The 18,363-nt window shown below is 41.0% G+C and overlaps 2 protein-coding genes across 2 annotated transcripts in view; one reads left to right on the forward strand and one right to left on the reverse strand.

The window, feature by feature from the left end:
* Nucleotides 1-6,320, reverse strand: part of thada (THADA armadillo repeat containing) — a 124,951-nt gene extending 118,631 nt beyond the window's left edge. Inside the window, exons 1-12 of the mRNA XM_074675144.1 lie at nucleotides 6,243-6,320; nucleotides 5,727-5,808; nucleotides 4,967-5,076; nucleotides 4,753-4,883; nucleotides 3,639-3,787; nucleotides 3,500-3,532; nucleotides 3,367-3,415; nucleotides 2,300-2,493; nucleotides 2,091-2,185; nucleotides 1,642-1,865; nucleotides 768-1,477; nucleotides 493-647 (exon numbers count right to left, since the gene is read on the reverse strand). Coding sequence (XP_074531245.1) covers nucleotides 493-647; nucleotides 768-1,477; nucleotides 1,642-1,865; nucleotides 2,091-2,185; nucleotides 2,300-2,493; nucleotides 3,367-3,415; nucleotides 3,500-3,532; nucleotides 3,639-3,787; nucleotides 4,753-4,883; nucleotides 4,967-5,076; nucleotides 5,727-5,799 — 1,923 coding nt within the window. The 5' untranslated portion in view covers nucleotides 5,800-5,808; nucleotides 6,243-6,320. The remainder of the gene's footprint in view (nucleotides 1-492; nucleotides 648-767; nucleotides 1,478-1,641; nucleotides 1,866-2,090; nucleotides 2,186-2,299; nucleotides 2,494-3,366; nucleotides 3,416-3,499; nucleotides 3,533-3,638; nucleotides 3,788-4,752; nucleotides 4,884-4,966; nucleotides 5,077-5,726; nucleotides 5,809-6,242) is intronic.
* A 1,517-nt stretch (nucleotides 6,321-7,837) lies between these two features.
* plekhh2 (pleckstrin homology domain containing, family H (with MyTH4 domain) member 2) overlaps nucleotides 7,838-18,363 on the forward strand; it is a 43,556-nt gene continuing 33,030 nt past the window's right edge. The window contains exons 1-2 of the mRNA XM_074676506.1: nucleotides 7,838-7,968; nucleotides 10,857-10,993. Coding sequence (XP_074532607.1) covers nucleotides 10,871-10,993 — 123 coding nt within the window. The 5' untranslated portion in view covers nucleotides 7,838-7,968; nucleotides 10,857-10,870. The remainder of the gene's footprint in view (nucleotides 7,969-10,856; nucleotides 10,994-18,363) is intronic.

The raw sequence follows: 18,363 nt of genomic DNA on the forward strand, positions 1-18,363 counted from the left end.
CTATGATGTTGTGTTTCTGTCTCTCCCATGTTATTTTTCTCTCTTCTCTCTCAGAGTCCATGACAACTACATGCAAATGGTTGATTATGCAAATTAGACAGCAGCCTCATTTAGTGGCTTTTAGTGACTTCTGGGACAGACAATAGTGAATTTCCTTACTGAGGAGTTGATGATGATGTGAAATGGGAAACAGACTTATTCTTCCAGGTTTTGCATGACTGTACCTCACAGAGTTGATTAAAAATAATCTGTTAATAGTGGATTATTAGGGTATATGGTAAAAATAAAGGTGTTAAAAACAACAATTTACACCGAACCGAACTGAAAACCGTAACTACAAAACCAAACTCTGGATTTTATGAACCGTTCCATCCCTAAAAGAGACCTTTTAAAAAAATGAATTAAAAAATACATAAATAAAAGGGTAGGATAAAATCTTATTAGAATTCAAAAAGTGTCTTGCTGACATAATATACATAAGATGATGCTCACTTGGTCGTGTTTGTGTATGAGAGCTTGTTGGAGCAGAGGAAGTGGCACCAGACCTCCCCACAGACCCTCCTCTGTAGGAGGAACAACACCCTGAGCTCGAGCTGCTCGCAGACAGGTCATCAGCGCTCCCAGAGCTCCTCTGCTGCCTGATGGACCTGAAAAGAACAAAGACAGACTGTTTATGGGGCCTGGTCCAGAGGAACAGTTTCATGAGAATATGAAGAATGACATGATGTCTGTGGATGTTTTTGTCTTTGCAGATCCCTGAGTATCACCTGTGCTGCAGGGTGGGGTATCCTGCAGGGCCTGCACCATGTGAGCCAGACTAGAGGGGCTGCAGCGGAGCAGCTTGGGCAGGAAGTAGTCCAGGATGTATGTGGTCTGATCCAGTCTGGCCCGGCACAGAACCTGAAGCAGGGGTGTCACCCATGTCTGGTGCCAGCGCTCCATCCAGTCCTCCTCTGCAGCAGCCTCACCAGCCAGCTGGGTCTTGTGGCTGACAAAGAGCCGCTCCAGCAGGTCACTGGCATACGGAGCCAGAGTCTGATCCCCCATCAGGCCCAGCAGACGCGATGGCAGCTGGGGCTGGATGTCCAGCAGGTATCCTGCCCCATAGAGCTCCACCAGACAGCCCAGAGAGCCATACTTCCCCCGCATGTGCCACTCAAGTCCCAGCAGGCTGTGTGTGAGTTCGATGATGTACGGGTCCCTGCTGGGGTCAGATGTGGACTGGGTGGTGTGCTGGTGGAGCAGGAGGAGGTTACGGAACAGTGTGCGGGTTTGGTGACGGACCCCATCCAGCGGGTGCTCCCAGTGGGAGTAGATGTGCTCCAGCAGGTGTTGCTGCAGCTCTGAGCCCCCTCGGAGGGACTGCTGGAGGAGAGCTGGGCAGGACTGCTGCTCCCCCTGCAGGCAGTCCAGAGCAGCGCTGCTCCACAGAGTCAGGACTCGGGCCACCACCATGGCCGTGCTGGACTCTTTTATACTACAGCAGAATAAAACAACCAACAATTACCTTTAGATTATTATCTTTATCATTTTAAACTTTAAATGCTTTGTTCCACAGGCAAACTTATGTTGCCAACTGTCCCACGTGATTACCAGATTACAACTCAGGAGGACTGAGCACACATCAGTTCAGCAGACTACCTGACATCCAGACCCAGCAGTGTGTTTGGGACTAGCAGCAGCAGCTGTTCCCACTGTGGCCCCGGCAAAGAGCCCTTCCAGCTCAACATGGCCAGAGCTCCATGACACAGATACAGAGAGACACCCGGCGGGCGACCACGGGAACACAGACCCTCACACCTCAGCCTCAGCCACTGAGGAGCCGAGTCGAAACCCTGAGCTGAGCTGCACAGCAGACTGTTCACCTGAAACAAAGACACAGGTTGAAAAATAACTTCCCTCAGAATAAAAGGTTTATCTCTGGACTTCAATAATAATGTTTTTTAAATGTGTCCTCACGCATGACTGCATTATACACTGTTTTCTGTTTGGGTTTTGTGTGTTTCAGATAAAGCAATATATTAATTATAAAGATTCATGTCTGGTAAATGAATCAATAAGTGATCCTGAACACTTTTTTTTTAACTCACCACGGCAGCAACTTCATCTCCGCAGCCCATCACAGACCTGATCAGTAACACCACAGCCATGCCCGCTGTACTCTGCACTGATTGGATGAACTCCTCTACATATGAGAGGGGACAAAAGAGGACACATATGTGAGAAATCCTTGCTTCACTATTTCTTATTACATTCATAAACATCTCTTTAACATCCTATGTGTGTGTGTGTTTCATACCGTCAGTGAGGATGTGTGTGTAGCAGCCCAGCAGGCTGCTCAGTGTGTCCTCCAGCATGCAGTGACTCTGCTCGGGCTGCAGGGAGGCACTGATGCTCTCCTGACATCTCTGGATCACCAGCATGGAGGTCTTGACTGCAGCCAGACAGGACTGCATCAGCTGGGCCTGGGCTATGTGACGTCCTGCTAGACCACTGGAAGGACAGCAGGGGGCGACAGAGACACAGGCGTTACTAAGGGGTAACTTTTACAACATTACAACCTTTTTGACCAGACTAAGTGAGTTCTTTCAGTAGAAAATGACCTAATTCAAAAAATCAGCTGAAGATTAATAAAACAAACCTAGTGCAGTTCAGAATAAAGGATGAAAAATATTTAATGAGAACTTTTTTCAGTTTTCCGTTGATTAATGTTAAATTTATTAAGTCTAATGAAATATGCAAAGTCATGGTATGGGACTGTCAGTTTGACTTTTGTTGGTTATTAATACGTGTGTAATTATGAAACTTTTTTGTTTAAGTTGTGGGTTGATCTTCAGAATTTGAAGGATTCAAAAGTACTCCAAAATCATCACCGCCACAATAAGCAAAATGCTGATGAAGACACTGGTAGACTCTTAGATTTAACTGCCTTGCATTGGTCGACAAAACAGAATGAAAGAAAAGACCATTATGGGGTTGGTTGGAACTAGAGATGGGTACCTTTCTCATTTGAAATTATTCCTGGTACTTGACAACCAGTACAGGTACTCAATGGTACCATTTTTGGTACTTTTTTGTGTTTGTGTGGTAAAAAACATAAATTCATTTAATAATAAAAATTTTCATTTTCTTAATTCAACGTGTTTATTCTTCAGTATCTAACCTTGTAATGCTGTGTTCATGTCCAGCATGGAAAATGACCTATTCTTCCACTCCTTCACAGTCACAAGGATGGGCTAAGGCACCTAAATATGGAACCTTTTTGGTTTTACATGGTTGGTACCCGGTATTTTTGACAGAATTCGGTCGGTACCTATAAAAGTACCTAATCCAGTACCCATGCCTAGTTGGAACTATGCTACAAACCTGTTTTGTTGAAGGTATTCACTCAATCCTTTGTGGAGAAACTGCAAAACTACGGAAAAGAGCAGAAAGTCAACACTCAGCTTTTCCCTCACTCCTCACTTTCACTTTTCATGAGAACAAGTTTGATGCCTACCTTCAGGCAGCAGTTTGTTGATGCATCTCTCACCTGCAGGGTTCAGAGGAAATAGTCAGCATCTCAGCAACAAGCAGAAAGATTTATCTGTAACGATCAAAAGCAGAATAAATCTGCACAGAGGTGATCGCTGACTTACCGATGACAAAGCCATCCAGGCAGGCAGTGATGGTGTCCACGATGCGTGGATGCTGGTCTGATGATGAGGTGGAGAGGCAGTCAGACAGGCAGACACACAAACTGGTTACAGCACGTTCTAGTAACCAGGCTGGTACTGAACTCAATGCACTGAGGACACAAACATAGAGGGATGGTGTTAATAATGGCTGCATGGCAACATTTTCTTTTTTTTTTTAAGTTGCTCCAAAAGGCCGTTGCAAAATGACGGTTACTTCACTACTCCAGAAAAGAAAAAATAACACAAGGACTTTCCACTTCTGAAAACAAGACAAGGCCAATGACAGTTTGATCTGCTGGTTAGGGAGCTAAGCAAGGTCTGGCAGTGTTTGAGGTAGGCACACACACATGCACACAGACACACAACCCTTCATTTATCGTCTAAAAATAGCCTTATTAAAACTACACAAAATGTATCAGAGAATGTGAAAGTATAACATTTAAGTACCCTTTGTTGTCTCTAAATAGTCAAATAACCCTGGAAACAAGGTGGACAGATGCAAAAAGATTAAAAAAAAAAAAAAAAATTAAACTTGTTCTAAAGAGATAATGACAAGAAAGTTTTGGCTTGAGTGTGCAAACATAACATGGGACCAGGTTTCTTTTTTAATGTGCCTCAATTTCAGAAAAAAAAAAAACTCTAGTGTGCAAAAGCCCAAACTCTTGAGAAGATTTTAAAAACAAGAGCAGTGTAAGCACTGACTTGAAGACTCTGGAGTTTTTGGCTCGTGTTAATTTAAAGAGACTTTTAGCACAAACAGCAGCTCATTCAGTGTTTCATGGGATTATGAAACACGTTACACAGTGAATAGTGTTTCCTATTTTTCTAATAGCTAGTACTAAATTTGATGAACTCACTCACTGTGTATTTTGATTTGATAAAGCAATTATTGGCTTGAAAGAGTGTGAAAGCTGCCCTTACGCAAAAAGGGAAAATGTTGCATTGTATAAGAAATTGATGTATTTTATGTTGGTTTTAGATATTGTTGTGCACGACTTCTGCTTCAATCTATTGTTAACAAAACATAATATTATCTAATTGTAAAGGGAAGAAAATGTAACATTGACAGATGTACCTGGCTATAGCTCGGCGTAGCGGGTTCTTGGCCTGCAAGGAGGTATAAACTAGAGACAGGGTGTGCAGACAGGCCTCCAGGAGAACACCATCAGGCTCCCCTTCATTCAAAGCCTCCAGCTGAGTCCCTGCCTGGAGCAACAAGAATATACAATTATTGATCACTGTTTTCTGTAAGTTTTTACTATACAGTCCCAAGTTATTCTCAAACAAACCTTTTTAATCAGCTGGATCTGCTGCACAGGGTCGGTCAGCTCCAAACAGGACTGCAGGGTCTGGGCAACATGCCGGACTCCATGTTCTGCTCCATCCACAGAGAGGGAGGCTGGAACAAAACAGATGTTTATGAGGCCCCAGAGGCAAGGAACTTTTTAGATTGTGCCTCACTGCCAGGAACAAGGTCTAAAATAAGTTCCAGTGATACAAAAAAAAAGCCCCTGAATGTACTGATCTTGGAGAAAAAGAAACAGTACCATACAGAAGTCTGGAGCTTTACTTTCAGCTGACACTTATGAAATCTGCACAGAAAACTTTTGACTATTTTGCTATTATTATTGATGTTGTTGTAGTTATCAGCAGCAGCAGCAGCAGCAGCAGTTTAAATGTATGCATGATTGATCAAATCGTTAACTTGTTTTCTTCTGTATTTAAAAAACAATGTATTATGTATTTACTATTATTTACAGTGTTCACAGTCTGCAGTTCGCGCACACTGTTAGTTTGGAAAGTGCCACAATGTTAAGCCCTAAAGAACTAATAATAAGTTAGTGATCATAAGTTAAACACCAAAACATGATTTATCTACATGCCCAATTTGTCAATTGTCCATCATATTTTTAAAATTCTATCTGTCACATCTATTGAAGTTTAATGACACTTGACTGCAGGGGTTAAGCTTTGTTTAGAATAGTTTTTTTTCTTTTTTTTTTCCCTCTTACTAGTTTGAAAAGGTCACTCTGACTTGAAACACATTACCTATCAGCAGCTGCAGTTTCTGCTCATCCAGAACCAAAGCCTCCACTTTGGCTGTTTTCTTCTTCACCACCATGACTCTACCCTGTCAAGAACACTGATAGTTTAGCTGTTAACATCACTGTTTATTTATTCACTACACATCTGCAAACACAGTTTGAGGCAAACTGGAATAAATCAGATTGTTGCACCACTGAAGCTCTTAATGTTGCCTTGAGAAAATAGAAACACTCCTCACTGTGAAAGTGTCAGGCTTTCTTAACATCAATCACAAACACACAATCATATTATCTGTACATATAAAGGAACTTTATGCTCTCTTTCTGTTTGAGGTGAAGTTCAGCTCCTGGAATAGACCAACAACGTTGATGTTAGCCAACTGTGCTAGCGTCTGGTGCTGAATATACGACAACATTTAACAAATGACGCAGAAAGCACAGAAACAACAGAGCAAAGAAAGCCTGACAGGTTCAGAAAAGATTTATAAAAGTTAAAGAAAGAATAAAAAGGGACACTCACTTAGTTCAGCATGTGTTATACCTGCTTCAGCTGGAGGCTAACTACACGGGTAGTCAAACCAGCCCTTAGTACGCTTTCATTTCCGGTTTTATTTTTCAGAATAAAAGAAAAACGTAATATTACCCTTTGCGAAGGTCTTTGTCAATGTTAATGTCAGTGTCAAGAGTAGCATTTTTTGCTATTTGTCTTTGAGTAAAACTCTAAGCCTTGAAAGATCTAATAATGCTTTATCTGTCCCATATCATGCTTATAGAATTTATAGATTATGACATGTATTTAACTTGTGGTAAAGGAAGTGCTATTTATCATCAGTAACAAAAATCTGTTACAGAAAATGGTTTAGATATGAATTGTATTCCTCCTGTTCTGAAGTCTTTACTTTTGCCTCCTGTCAATCAGTTCATACTTTTAAAAATATATCTTTTTTTTTTAAGCTGGTCTTGCTCAACAAAGTCCAGACAAATGCAGTTTTATTATTATAGCTCACTAGGCTGTTCTCGGCCCATTTTATACCAACTCAAAGCTATTTACTTTAACTACATTTTATTATTTAGGAATTCAAAAACTTGAAAAAAAATCACCATAAATTCATATTGAATGTGTATTTTAAAGCAGTGGGGAAACATTTCTCATATTTTTCAGTTCATAAATATAAAACAGATCTGTGGCACTTAAAAAAAAATACATCATGGAACAAAAGTTGTAGTTAGTTGTATTTACGGTGGTACCATTAAAAGGTTTGAACCATAACTAAATGCATGACAATATATATACCCATACATCAGTATTTCTATGTAATCCTACTCTATTAAACAATCAGCTGTTACTATAATTAAATTATCTTCTAGGACTATTGCAGGACTACTTGAACTCCACAATTTGACCCCTCTAAATTGCTGAGCAGTTTTTTGCAGTACTTGGGAACTTATCTACCCAGAGGTATCCTGAGTCTTTAAACTGACTTCATAGGAATAAAAAAATATATTTATCAAACTTGTCCATAAGTACAGTACTCTAAACAAGAAACAGGCCTGTGTTGTCACTCAAGTCAAGTAGTCCAGTGGAAAACTGGTTAAGAAGAATGATTTGACTCTAATGATGAATCAATAAGAACACTGCAGTGTTCTTTCAAAAATTAATTTATCCTGCAAAGAAGATATATTAAAAAAAAAAAAGAAAAAAAAAAAAAGAAAAAAAAAGCCATTTCACACATCAGGAAATCATCAAGTGGGGAAAAAAACGTTTTCTATCATCGTGACAGTTTCTCAACAAATCAACTTTCCTTGCAGACCCTTACATTTTACAGATTTGAAGCCTGACTCATTCAGTTTCCTGTGTGGTTCTCGTTCACTTAACGCACCCAAGTGTGCGCCCAAGGTCCATGCTGCACATGTGGGACGTCACTTCCGATGAACTGCTACTGCTCTCCCTCGGTCCATAAAATAGCGCTCCTTCTTTTCATTGGTCGATATTATCCGTCAATCCAATACAGAACACAACCCGACAAAGATCTGATTGGACGCGGGGCTGTTGGGCCACGCCCCCTCGTTGAGTCTAGCCTGTCTTCAACTTTTGCCTGAAAGCTGGAATGAAATACTTTGGCAGAGAGGGAAAGTCTCCGATTATTTGCTGATGAATTTGGACATATAACACATTTTTATGAACGCGGGGGTCTACATGGCGTGAGGTTTCTGCTATCGTTTCTTGTCGTCAGATATTCTCAAAGGTAAGCCGAGGAACTGTGATGAAAATGTTTTAAATGGAAAGGAAACAGTAAAGAGTTTGACTGACACTGATTTAGCGTAAGGGGTAGTGTAAAATGATTTAACCGGTGATTTTCATTTATTCTGTTGTCTATCAACAGGAAAGTTAAGTGATGTAATGTTCTGTTTTCCGTCCATAAAATTATATTAAGTTTGCTTACTGCAAAACCATTTGGTTTATAGTTTTTTAATGATAGAAAGATGAAGTTCACTGTCTGTAGATTCTTTGAAGCTTCGTTTAAACCAATGATACGCAAAAATCTAACAGAGGAAAAAAGTGATACGAGAGCTGGTTTTTTTTTTGTTTGTTTTTGTTTTTGTTTTTGTTTTTGTTTTGTTTTTTTGCCAATGTTGGTCTCCTAGTTGGGCTTTTTTTTACTTCAAAACTACAAAAAATATCACATGTATAGTAATCCAGAAAGAAACGCCTTCGTACACATTAAAATATCACAGTAGGCTACAATAATCTAAAGGACAGTAAAGCTGTAGTTTGTATTTGATCCACTTCTTTACCTTTGATTTTAATGATTTTGAATCTGTAATTACCTGAGAAACAGTTGACCCAGGATAAGACTGAAGAGCTAACTCCATAAAGATTTCAGCATCATATTCCCTATCATATCCCCTTACATTGTAACACTGTACTGTACTATGAGAGTGATAAGTGGGGCTTGTGTAGTTTTTCATAGACATCATGAGTGCTCCAGAGTCACACAGAGGGAAACACTCAGACAGCAGACCATGCTCTCTTTACTCTGACTCATTCAACAGGAAGTCAGAGAGAAAGATAATCACATAGACAAAAAGAAAGTCAGAGTCAGGGATCGGGGGGTTAAATGGCCTTTAATGTTTTCCAACAACCACATCCTTTTATCAGCGCTGAAGAATGACACCAACCAAGAGGAGAGGGAACAGCTTCTGTTCTGTATTCAAGGTTTTTTTTGTTGTTGTTGATTAATCGTAAAGGGGTACATTGTTCATAAAGTAATGGTTTGTTGGCTTTGGTCCCCTTTAAATCCTCCATCCTGTACATGTTTGAGTTGTTGTTTTGAGGGATGAGATCTCTTCTCTCTGCCCCCCTGCCTCAGTGTTTACCACAGAAAACAGGCAACAAAAAGCAGCCAGTTAAACCCAGTTTACAGCCTCCTCCTCCACATGTTTCAGTCTCTTTGTGAGCCGTCCAGGCTGCTAATGAGAGGTTATAACTCAGAGGAGAAACCAGACCTTCTATCCTCCTCCTTTTCCTCCTCATGCTGCTTTCATTTATCAGAGATCCTCATCCATCTCTTTCTTTTTAATTGTCTTTCTCTGTTTTTCACTGTCTCTTTTTCCCCAGCTTGGCTGGAAAACGTGATGCGAGTCCCTCACAGGGAGGCTTGTTGAGGTGTTTTGGAGCAGCAGTGGTTGTTTTTAGAAGTGATACGACCACTGACCACACCAGTTCAACTGAGTTTGACCTGGAAAATATCAAGTGCTGCTGTAGGAAAGACAAACATACACACAGACTATTTTCCTTTTGTCTGTTGTTTCAAAATATTTCTGTTTGTGTTGGTTTATGCCTAAATCAATGACTTCTTCATTACATGTTATTTTACGGTACAGTGTGTCATAGTCAGTAGGATTTAGCTGAATGGACTTAATAGAAATATGATATAATGTAATTTTTGTAATTATGATTTAACTGCTTTATATTCAAGTTAAATATGAAAATTATTTTGGTTTTCATTCACTTAGAATGAGCCCTTCATACAAAATTAGCGGTTCCTCTTCCACTGAGACCATTTTGGAGCATGTGTTTCTACAGCAGCACATGACAGACAAGTAACGCATATTTATATTGAGTGGATAAACAGTTCTCAAAGGTGCTGTTTTGAAAAAAGAAGCAGAAAAAAAGTAGAGCGCATTGTTAATTTTTTTAATTAAATTGCTGTTATTTACTTGTATTCTTGAACAGAAAATGTGTTTTAGTGGTTGTTTGTTATTTCTGATAAATTCCTGACTCCTCAGAGAATTTCAGTTTTCTTGCTCAAATTTGGGAACAAGAATGTGACTTCAGTTTGAAACTCCTCAGCCCTGTTCAAAATGGTGAAGTTTAGGGGAATCTCTGGAAAACAAAGAGTTGGCGTTAAAAAACTTCATGGTGCTTGGTGGTTTTCACATTTTTATGACAGGTGGTCCAACAAATTTGTTAAGCACTCTCTATAATGAGTGCCAAAAACGCTCTTTCTTTTAACACGGGAGCATAGAAAAATTTAAGTACAATAAATTTTAGAATAAAGGTGCTAAAATAATGAAACATAATCATTTATATTTCTTAAATAAAATGACAAACAACCAGTCACAGTAAATTCACCCCAGGTATTAAATCTTTCACAACAAAGGTCAAGTGGTGGCTAAAGACAAATCAGAGCTGTACTCATATTTGGTTTCACATTTCTTTAATTACTGATTATTAATTATTATTATTACTGTATAGAAGTAATGTTTTGCTGGGTTAGGGGTGATATATGCATTTACTGAATGACACATGATTTGTGACTTAGTGCTATTTCACATTTAATTATGGAAAGGATTGGAAAATAAAAGCCATAAACTTAATGAACAATGCATGAATGTTGTCCTCTGTATTAGGAAAAAATAGAAATTCAACTCAATTTGAACAAGGTTTCAATGAACAAAACACTACAGTTCATGGGGAAACTGAAAACCTGAAACTTTTAGTACAAAAATGAATAAACCTGTCATAGTTTAGTATCTGCACAAAGGTTAAACAGGTAATTCACCATGAGCAAGACCCTCATAATGCAAACATGCGCGAAATCTGTCTCTCACTGCTTTGTGTGTGTTGCAGAGGGGTGAGACAGCATGGCGGAAGGGGAGGAGGCCATGAGCCAGGAGGACTGGAAGGAGAAGTGTATCGTCCTGGAGGCTCTCCTCATGAAGTTCAGAGTTCAGATCATCAAGATCAGAGAACTCACCGCTGATAAGGTACGTGAGCATCACTAGCAGAGGTAATTTAAGGTGTCTGCTCTCATTAATCAAGTCCTATACTTTACCTTCATTATTTAACAGGCTAAATAGTCAAATGTTATGGTGTTGATCTTATTTACATGATCAGATGTCATCTTGGTCTCTACATCATTTGCTCGCTCTCTGTGTCACACCTGGAAAAGTTCCACTTCAGCCTGCGTACAGACCATAGACTGTAAAAAAAATGGACGTCATCTTGCTCAGCTCAAAGTAAGGTTGCTACAGAAACCGCTCCCCCTGGTGGCTGGCTGCAGTATAGGTAAAAAAAAATCCATCTCCCCAGTCATTCCAGATGAGGTGTGGTCGACTTTTAAAATATTAATTCACCACGTAGAAATGTTTCTCCCATCTGATTGTTGTGGTGATTTGAAGATATAATTCAGCTGCCTTGTGTTCAAGTCTCATTTTTTCTGAAGATTTTCTTTGTTATTAGTTATAAGAGGTTAAAAACAAGGGTTTACGTCATGTTCAATGATAAATAACAGCTGCCTTTTGGACCCACTCAGATTTTCTCTGAGTACCTTGTAGCCTCTACTGCTCAGACTCTGGCGGCGCCTCCGTAGTGGGTATTTTGCCTTCAAAACCATACAGTGGTAAAAAGCAGAGCCACGCTGTCCGCTGTAAATAGTGTATGATACAGAAACACAAACTTGCTCTTGCACACACACACACACAAACACACACACACACACACACACACACACACACACACACACACACACACACACACACACACACACACGCACACACTGTGAACATGCAACACTTGCTCTCCTGTGCCCCCCATCCCCCCAAAAGCAGTAAAGCAGTAAAATTAGTGGAAATGCTGTACTCTGTTGGTAACATTTAAAATACTCTGTTGTTTGTGTTTGTCATTCACAGCCTGAAACATTCTAAAACAGGTCTGAAATCCCCTTTGATTCAGCCCATCATATGTATGGAAGCCATAATGTGCAGCAGAGACTTCCACATGTGCTGCGTGGGATGTAAAAACCCACCAAAGCCTGGTCCTTCCAAGTCTTTCGAGGAGTTTGTTTTGCCGTCCAGCTGAGCTGACTCTGACTCTGTAATTGACTGGAGCTGGGTCAATCCCATGATGCAGTGCGTGGCAGAGCCCTGTGGTCAGACTGCTGTTTACATTAGAGCTCTAATCAGCCTCCCTGGGGAGCAGCTTCAGATCTAGGCCACTGAGCAGTTTGGGCCGGCCCCGCTCAGGCCATCTGGGAGGGACGGGCCGCTCCGCACCCACCAGACACACCACAGAGTTCTGTTTGAAGGTGGATTAACTCCTATATTTGTAAGGACCACATGAAAGGTTTCTTTAACTTCTTCTTTAGTGCAAGGCTCAATTTTGTGATAAATTCTATCTGAGTTTAAGTGTCCACACGACACTGATGGCTAATCTACTTATTAGGCTGATGCTACGTCATCGTCTTGTTCTTTAGTTCAGTCCTGACTAATTCAGACCTCACAGATTTGTCAGTATTCCTTCTAATAAAGGAAAGAATGCTTTAAAGTTTAATCTTTGACCACCAAAGACCTTCCGGTCCACATGTAGTTTTCCTAATTTAGAACTATTTCATAGCTCAGTTGGCACTTCCTTTAATTAAGCAGCTGATGGACAAAATCCTCCAATTTAAGTAAGAAAGCCGACTTACTGGCAGGACAACAGGAACCAAATGCAGATAATAGAGGTTGAGCCCTGTTGTGGCATCAGCCAGCACAAAAAGGGATTAAAATATTACATTAAAATGGAAAATCACTCCAATGGTAGATTGTTAAAACCAAAAACGCAAACAAACCAAATGATCCAAGCCAGGGCAGATAAGCTACTTATGAAGGCAAAATTAAGTTTGTGGAGTTTTGTGTTTCTGGTCTAAACACATATCTTTCTCCCCGACAAAATGATCCCTCTCTGTCGGGATCGTCTCTGAAATAGTCTCTTCGGAAACAAAAGAGCCTCTTGTTGACAGAAAACTATGACTTGCAGTGGATGTAAATTGTAAGATTAAGCGTTATGTTCAAGCCATTACAGTCTGTTTCATTAGTGCAGCTGAAGAAATCCATTCATTCATTCATTTTCTATACCGCTTATCCTGTTCAGGGTCGCGGGTGGCTGGAGCCTATCCCAGCTGTCATTGGGCGAAAGGCGGGGTACAACCTGGACACAGACACACAGACAACCTTTCACACACACACTCACACCTATGGACAATTTAGAGAGTTCTATTAACCTCAATTTTTGGACTGTGGGAGGAAGCCGGAGTACCTGGAGAGAGAACCCACACATGCATGGGGAGAACATGCAAACTCCACACAGAAAGGCCCACTGGTCAAGCTGGGAACTGAACTAGTGACCTTCTCGCTGTTAGGCTGCAGCGCTAACTCTTGCAGCCCTAAGACGTCCAATGAGTCTAAATCTGAAACATTTTCTCCCTCAGTCTATTTTTGAGCGCCTAGTATTTGTAATAATCATAATAATAATAATAATAATAATGATAATAATAATAAAATGTATTAAAATACAGGAACTGAACTTGGGGCCATGTTAAAAAAAGAACGTAAAAACTGATGGTTTACTTGGGTTTTAACACCATGGGCTCTAATTTCGTAGAGCCCAGGCGCAAGCCCTGGCCTTTGCCGCGTGGACAGGGATGACCGGCGCACTTTGCAAGTTTCCTGCAGTGCCAAGAGAGGCGCAGTCAAGGCACAGAGGAGCGCAGAGCTGAGCGTCCACGCCTCCCTCCGCGCAAATGGCAGAGAGGGAGGGTAAAACCCGTGAGTGGGTTTAACACAGCCGAGCGCTGTTTTCACCAATCAAATGAGCGCCTCTCCTCGCCTTTAAATGCCCTGCGGCCCAGGCGCAGCGTCTGATTGGTCTGAGTGATCCCCAGCACCGCGGGGAGTGTGCAGGAAAGACTCGATAGTGGAGACGGTCAGAGCCGCTGTCCCTACAGCAGGAGAATGGACAGCGGGGCGCATTGGAGGACACGAATCGCGTCACCGTGCGGGCCAGCTCCCGGGACAGATGTAATCTGTTCCTTTGTCATTAATAGGAGTACAAAATAAAGAGACATTTACACAGCTGGCTTATCCATTCAGAATACTTTTGATCCACCTGCACTCCTGGTTTGTCATCGCCAAATAGCAGAACCTTTGGTGATATACTGTATACTCTCCCGGTGTCTCCACCTCATCCTCCTTACAATAATGTACTCCATCTTTTTAGATCAGGTTAAAAATAAAGACTAAAACAGAGAAATATGGGAAATCACGGGTAAATCCTGAGTGACATACATTTAGTTTGTCTCTTTTTTCTTCGTCTTTCCTCTTCCCCTTTTCTTTAAATTAAATGAAATGAGAGAACCAGATATGCTCTGTATCAGATGTTAAGGCTGTTTATTGTTTAATTGTAAGATGTGCATCAAACTTCCAGCTGCCGTCAGGTTAACTTTCCATTATGACAAATGGCTTTAAACTGACATCAGATGTGACGGGACAGTTAATATAGATATAAATGTATATGCTGGTTCAGACGGTTACATTAAATAGTGATTGCTGTGATTGTTTATTGCATTAAAATATGGCTGACACTCTGGAAACATACCTCTGAGGCTTTGATGACATGTGTGCACATGTGCGCCTGTCACCAAATTACAGCTGCGCTGGGTGCGCTCCGCTTTGCGCTGAGGATAGACCAGGTTGGAGCTGGTGAGCTTTCAGCGCACTTTTTTGGCACGAAATTGTCACTGCGCCAACATGAATCTGCTGACACCTCCCCTTGGTGCGCCGTCAACTCCCCCTGGCGCGCAGTCACACCCATCTCTGCGCAGACGGTCTACCAAATTGTCAAATTGGCAGCGCACGGTGGTGCACCGCACGAAATTAGCACTGCGCAGGCTGCGCCAGGCTTGCGCCCCCTGCGCTGCGCCACAAAATTAGAGCCCCATGTCTTTACAAAAGTCCAACTCTAGAGCTGTGTAACCTCTCCTCTAAGATGATGGCTCGGTGTTGGTGCAGTAAATTACAGGTCGGATTTCTATTTTTTAATTTGTGCAGATTGTTGGTTTGGATAAGCTGTTTTTAAACAGAGGTTAACTTCTGGTAACATTAAACTGTTAGCTTACTACACTGTGATATGTTGGGTGTGTTTGTTGTAAATCTGATGAAGAATGGCACTAATCTTCTCGTCTTTACCACACGCTGACTTGGTTCCCAGGATCCAGAGGTCAGCCAGAGTTTAACAGATTTTTCAACAAGATATAGCAACTAAGGAGATATTAGAAACTTATATTTATTCTCTTGTAGGGATATAATGATATTAAAGTGCCATAATACAATAATTCCTTGATACTTAGTTGCTAGTATGATAATTATCACAATTTTTACAGATGTTTTGAAAATCTTATAACCCCAGTCCATTTGGGGAAAATAAGAGGCACTCTTCTCATTTAAGTCTCTGTGTAACTTCAGCTCTTCTTAGTCCAAAAAATAAATGTTTGATTGAGTTTGGCTCTGATGGAAATTTTACACTGATTCTATAATGTGTGCTCACAAAAAAAATTCACATTACAGATGTCATATAATATAAAATCAAATAACTTATTTATTCTTTCGGAGAAAAACAGGGCAAGCAGAAACACAACAAACCCACAGGGGGTGGAGTGGCATGTTGTGGTTTTTTTTCCCTCTGGCTAATTCCACGTTTGGAAAGAAGCAAAACATCCTCCTAGGTGGGAGGCGGGGCTTAATGGACATGTGAACCAATCATGTGTCAGATCAGCCCCATACAATAAAAACATCATAAATTTGGGGATGATTTATTCCAGATTTTTATTCCAAAGCACACATACTTTTCTTATGAATACCCCCCACTACACTTTGAAACACACTCATCACTTTCATATAACCAGCATCCAGTGCATAGATGCCACAAACAAACTCCATTTGGTCTCATTTGATAAGGTGTGATGACAATTAATGAAAAGTTGTACCTCTGCAGTGATGATGAGCTCATTTGACTAACTGAATGTATCGGACTGTAAAGCTGTATAATTTGTAGGTCAGCGCAGCCAGTCGTCCACAGAAAGAAGCTTTGTGAGCTGGCTGTTTGGCTGCGGATGGAGGGATGGAGACATGGGGAGGAGGTGTGTGTGTGTGTGTGTGTGTGTGTGTGTGTGTGTGTGTGTGTGTGTGTGTGTGTGTGTGTAGGGGGAGGATGGAGTTCAGGGGGAGGTTGGCCACAGAGAGCCAGTTGTGGAATTCTAGGAATGAAAGCAGAGTTCAGATCTGTGGAGGGAATCAACTGCAGAGGTGATGGAGCGATTTTCAGAGGTCACGTGTGAGGTGTGTGTGTTTGTGTGTGTGTGAGGGGAGCTCATACAGTGTGTAAGTGTATTAACAGAGTAAAACTCTGAGGGTTTACATAGAAACCTGTTATTTCTTTGGGAGGGGGAGCTTTACATCCTGCCTCTCACAGGGTGTTGAGTGTCTGATGTTGGCTTACTTTGGATCGTCTTGACTCTTCTGGGATAAACTACAAAAACTACAAAAATTGTAATCCAGTGAAGCTAATCCATGTCTAAATCTGCAGAATAATGTTGAACTTCTTACACACTTTCTAATGATTTTCACATCAGATCAGGTGAGGAGTTTGTATTCTGGTATCAGTAGCCACATATACATGGACCCAAATATTCTGCTTGCATTTGGTTTATTTGCTCAAACAGAAAGAATTTAACCTAAAGTGCCAATCCAAATGGACATTTAATTGGTTTCACAGGGGTGGAATATTCCTTTCCCCAAATCGATTGAGGTATCATGTATCCACTCAGACGGAAAGTTGTCAGGGTACGTTCTTTCAGCGTATGCTCAGATATGGCGTAAGACGCAACTAGAGACGTTCCTCAATTCTAAAAATGGTGACGAGCCATCAGCACTGGAGGAAAGTTTGTTTTTGGTCCAAACTTTGAAAAACTGAACATAATTTCAAGACTGGACGGACACTCGCAATACGGAGCATTCCAATACTGTGATAAAAAAAAAAAACTGTTGTCCTCCGTCTTTGATAAATCACGTGATGTTTACGTTTTTCTGCGCATGCCCCATTGACTATTCTGTTTGATTACAGCAGCGCATGTAGACCAGAGATTGGAATATTCCTTTCCATGTTTACTATTGTTTTTGGAAAAGTCATTCGGAAAGATTCCATTCAGAAAGACGAAAAACTCCTCATGTAACCGTGGCTAGTGTAGTTGGTCTAAAGATTATAACTACAGCTAACACCAAACTGTGCAGTTCAGCTCAGTTCAGTCGTGATGGGAACACACACACACACACACACACACACACACACACACACCCACCCAGGTCCTGTTTATGCTAAATATAAAACACAGCAGGCTCTCATAAACAGCAGAGTATCATCAGCATCAGACATGACTTTACGAGCTTTTATAGCTTTTTATGTCTGCGCTGTGTTTGTGTGTGTGTGTGTGTGTGTGTAGTATACATACTCTGTAATTAACGTGCTGCTCTCTGCCAGATGCTATATCTGATTCAGAGAGGTTCATGTGGTCCGTTGTTTGTGGTGCAGCAGAGGATCTGTTTGGAGTGTGTGTGTGTGTGTGTGTGTGTGTGTGTGTGTGTGTGTGTGTGTGTGTGTGTGTGTGTGTGTGTGTGTGTGTGTGTGTGTGTGTGTGTGTGTGTGTGTGTCTGTGTGTGTGTCTGTGTGTGTGTCTGTGTGCTTGTGACGATCATAAACTTGAGTTTCTTAGAATGATTAAAGAAAAAGTAATTCGTGTATTTAAGGTTTTTATGATTGAAATTTATGATGTCATGTGTGAAAGTTGTGCTGTGTTTAGTTTGTTTCTCTAGTGCAAGATTTAAGGACCCACACTGAAAAAGAACTCCTCAGGTCAGAACAGATGGATACCTGTCTTGAAGGGGAAAACATAGTAAAAGGGGGATTTGATTTAAAAGCAGGTCACAGATCTTAGTCCAGATCCAAATGACAGGGGTTTAACAGTATCACTAATATCGTAGTGTCCCGAGAAAAGATGAAACTGTCATGGACCTGTGGTGGTACAAACAGGTCTTTTATGCTAATAAAAACGTGTAGTTATAATTCAGCCACAGTTAAAAAACAGAACATAAGGACATGGAAACAACAGTCAATCATCCCTTGCAGACCCATCATCCTTTGTGCGCACAGCCTCAGTGCAGTACATGGTGGAAACTGGTGCTATAAGCTAGAAACCTGTTTGCATGCTCCAGTGGTTTCTAAATCTGTGGAAGTATTTTGTTTTCCTCTTGTCAAGGAATGAGGA

Source organism: Halichoeres trimaculatus, unplaced genomic scaffold, assembly GCF_033239565.1.
Source record: "Halichoeres trimaculatus isolate MK-OKI-2021-1 unplaced genomic scaffold, fHalTri1.1 fHalTri1_scaffold_8, whole genome shotgun sequence".
Lineage (NCBI taxonomy): Eukaryota > Metazoa > Chordata > Actinopteri > Labriformes > Labridae > Halichoeres > Halichoeres trimaculatus.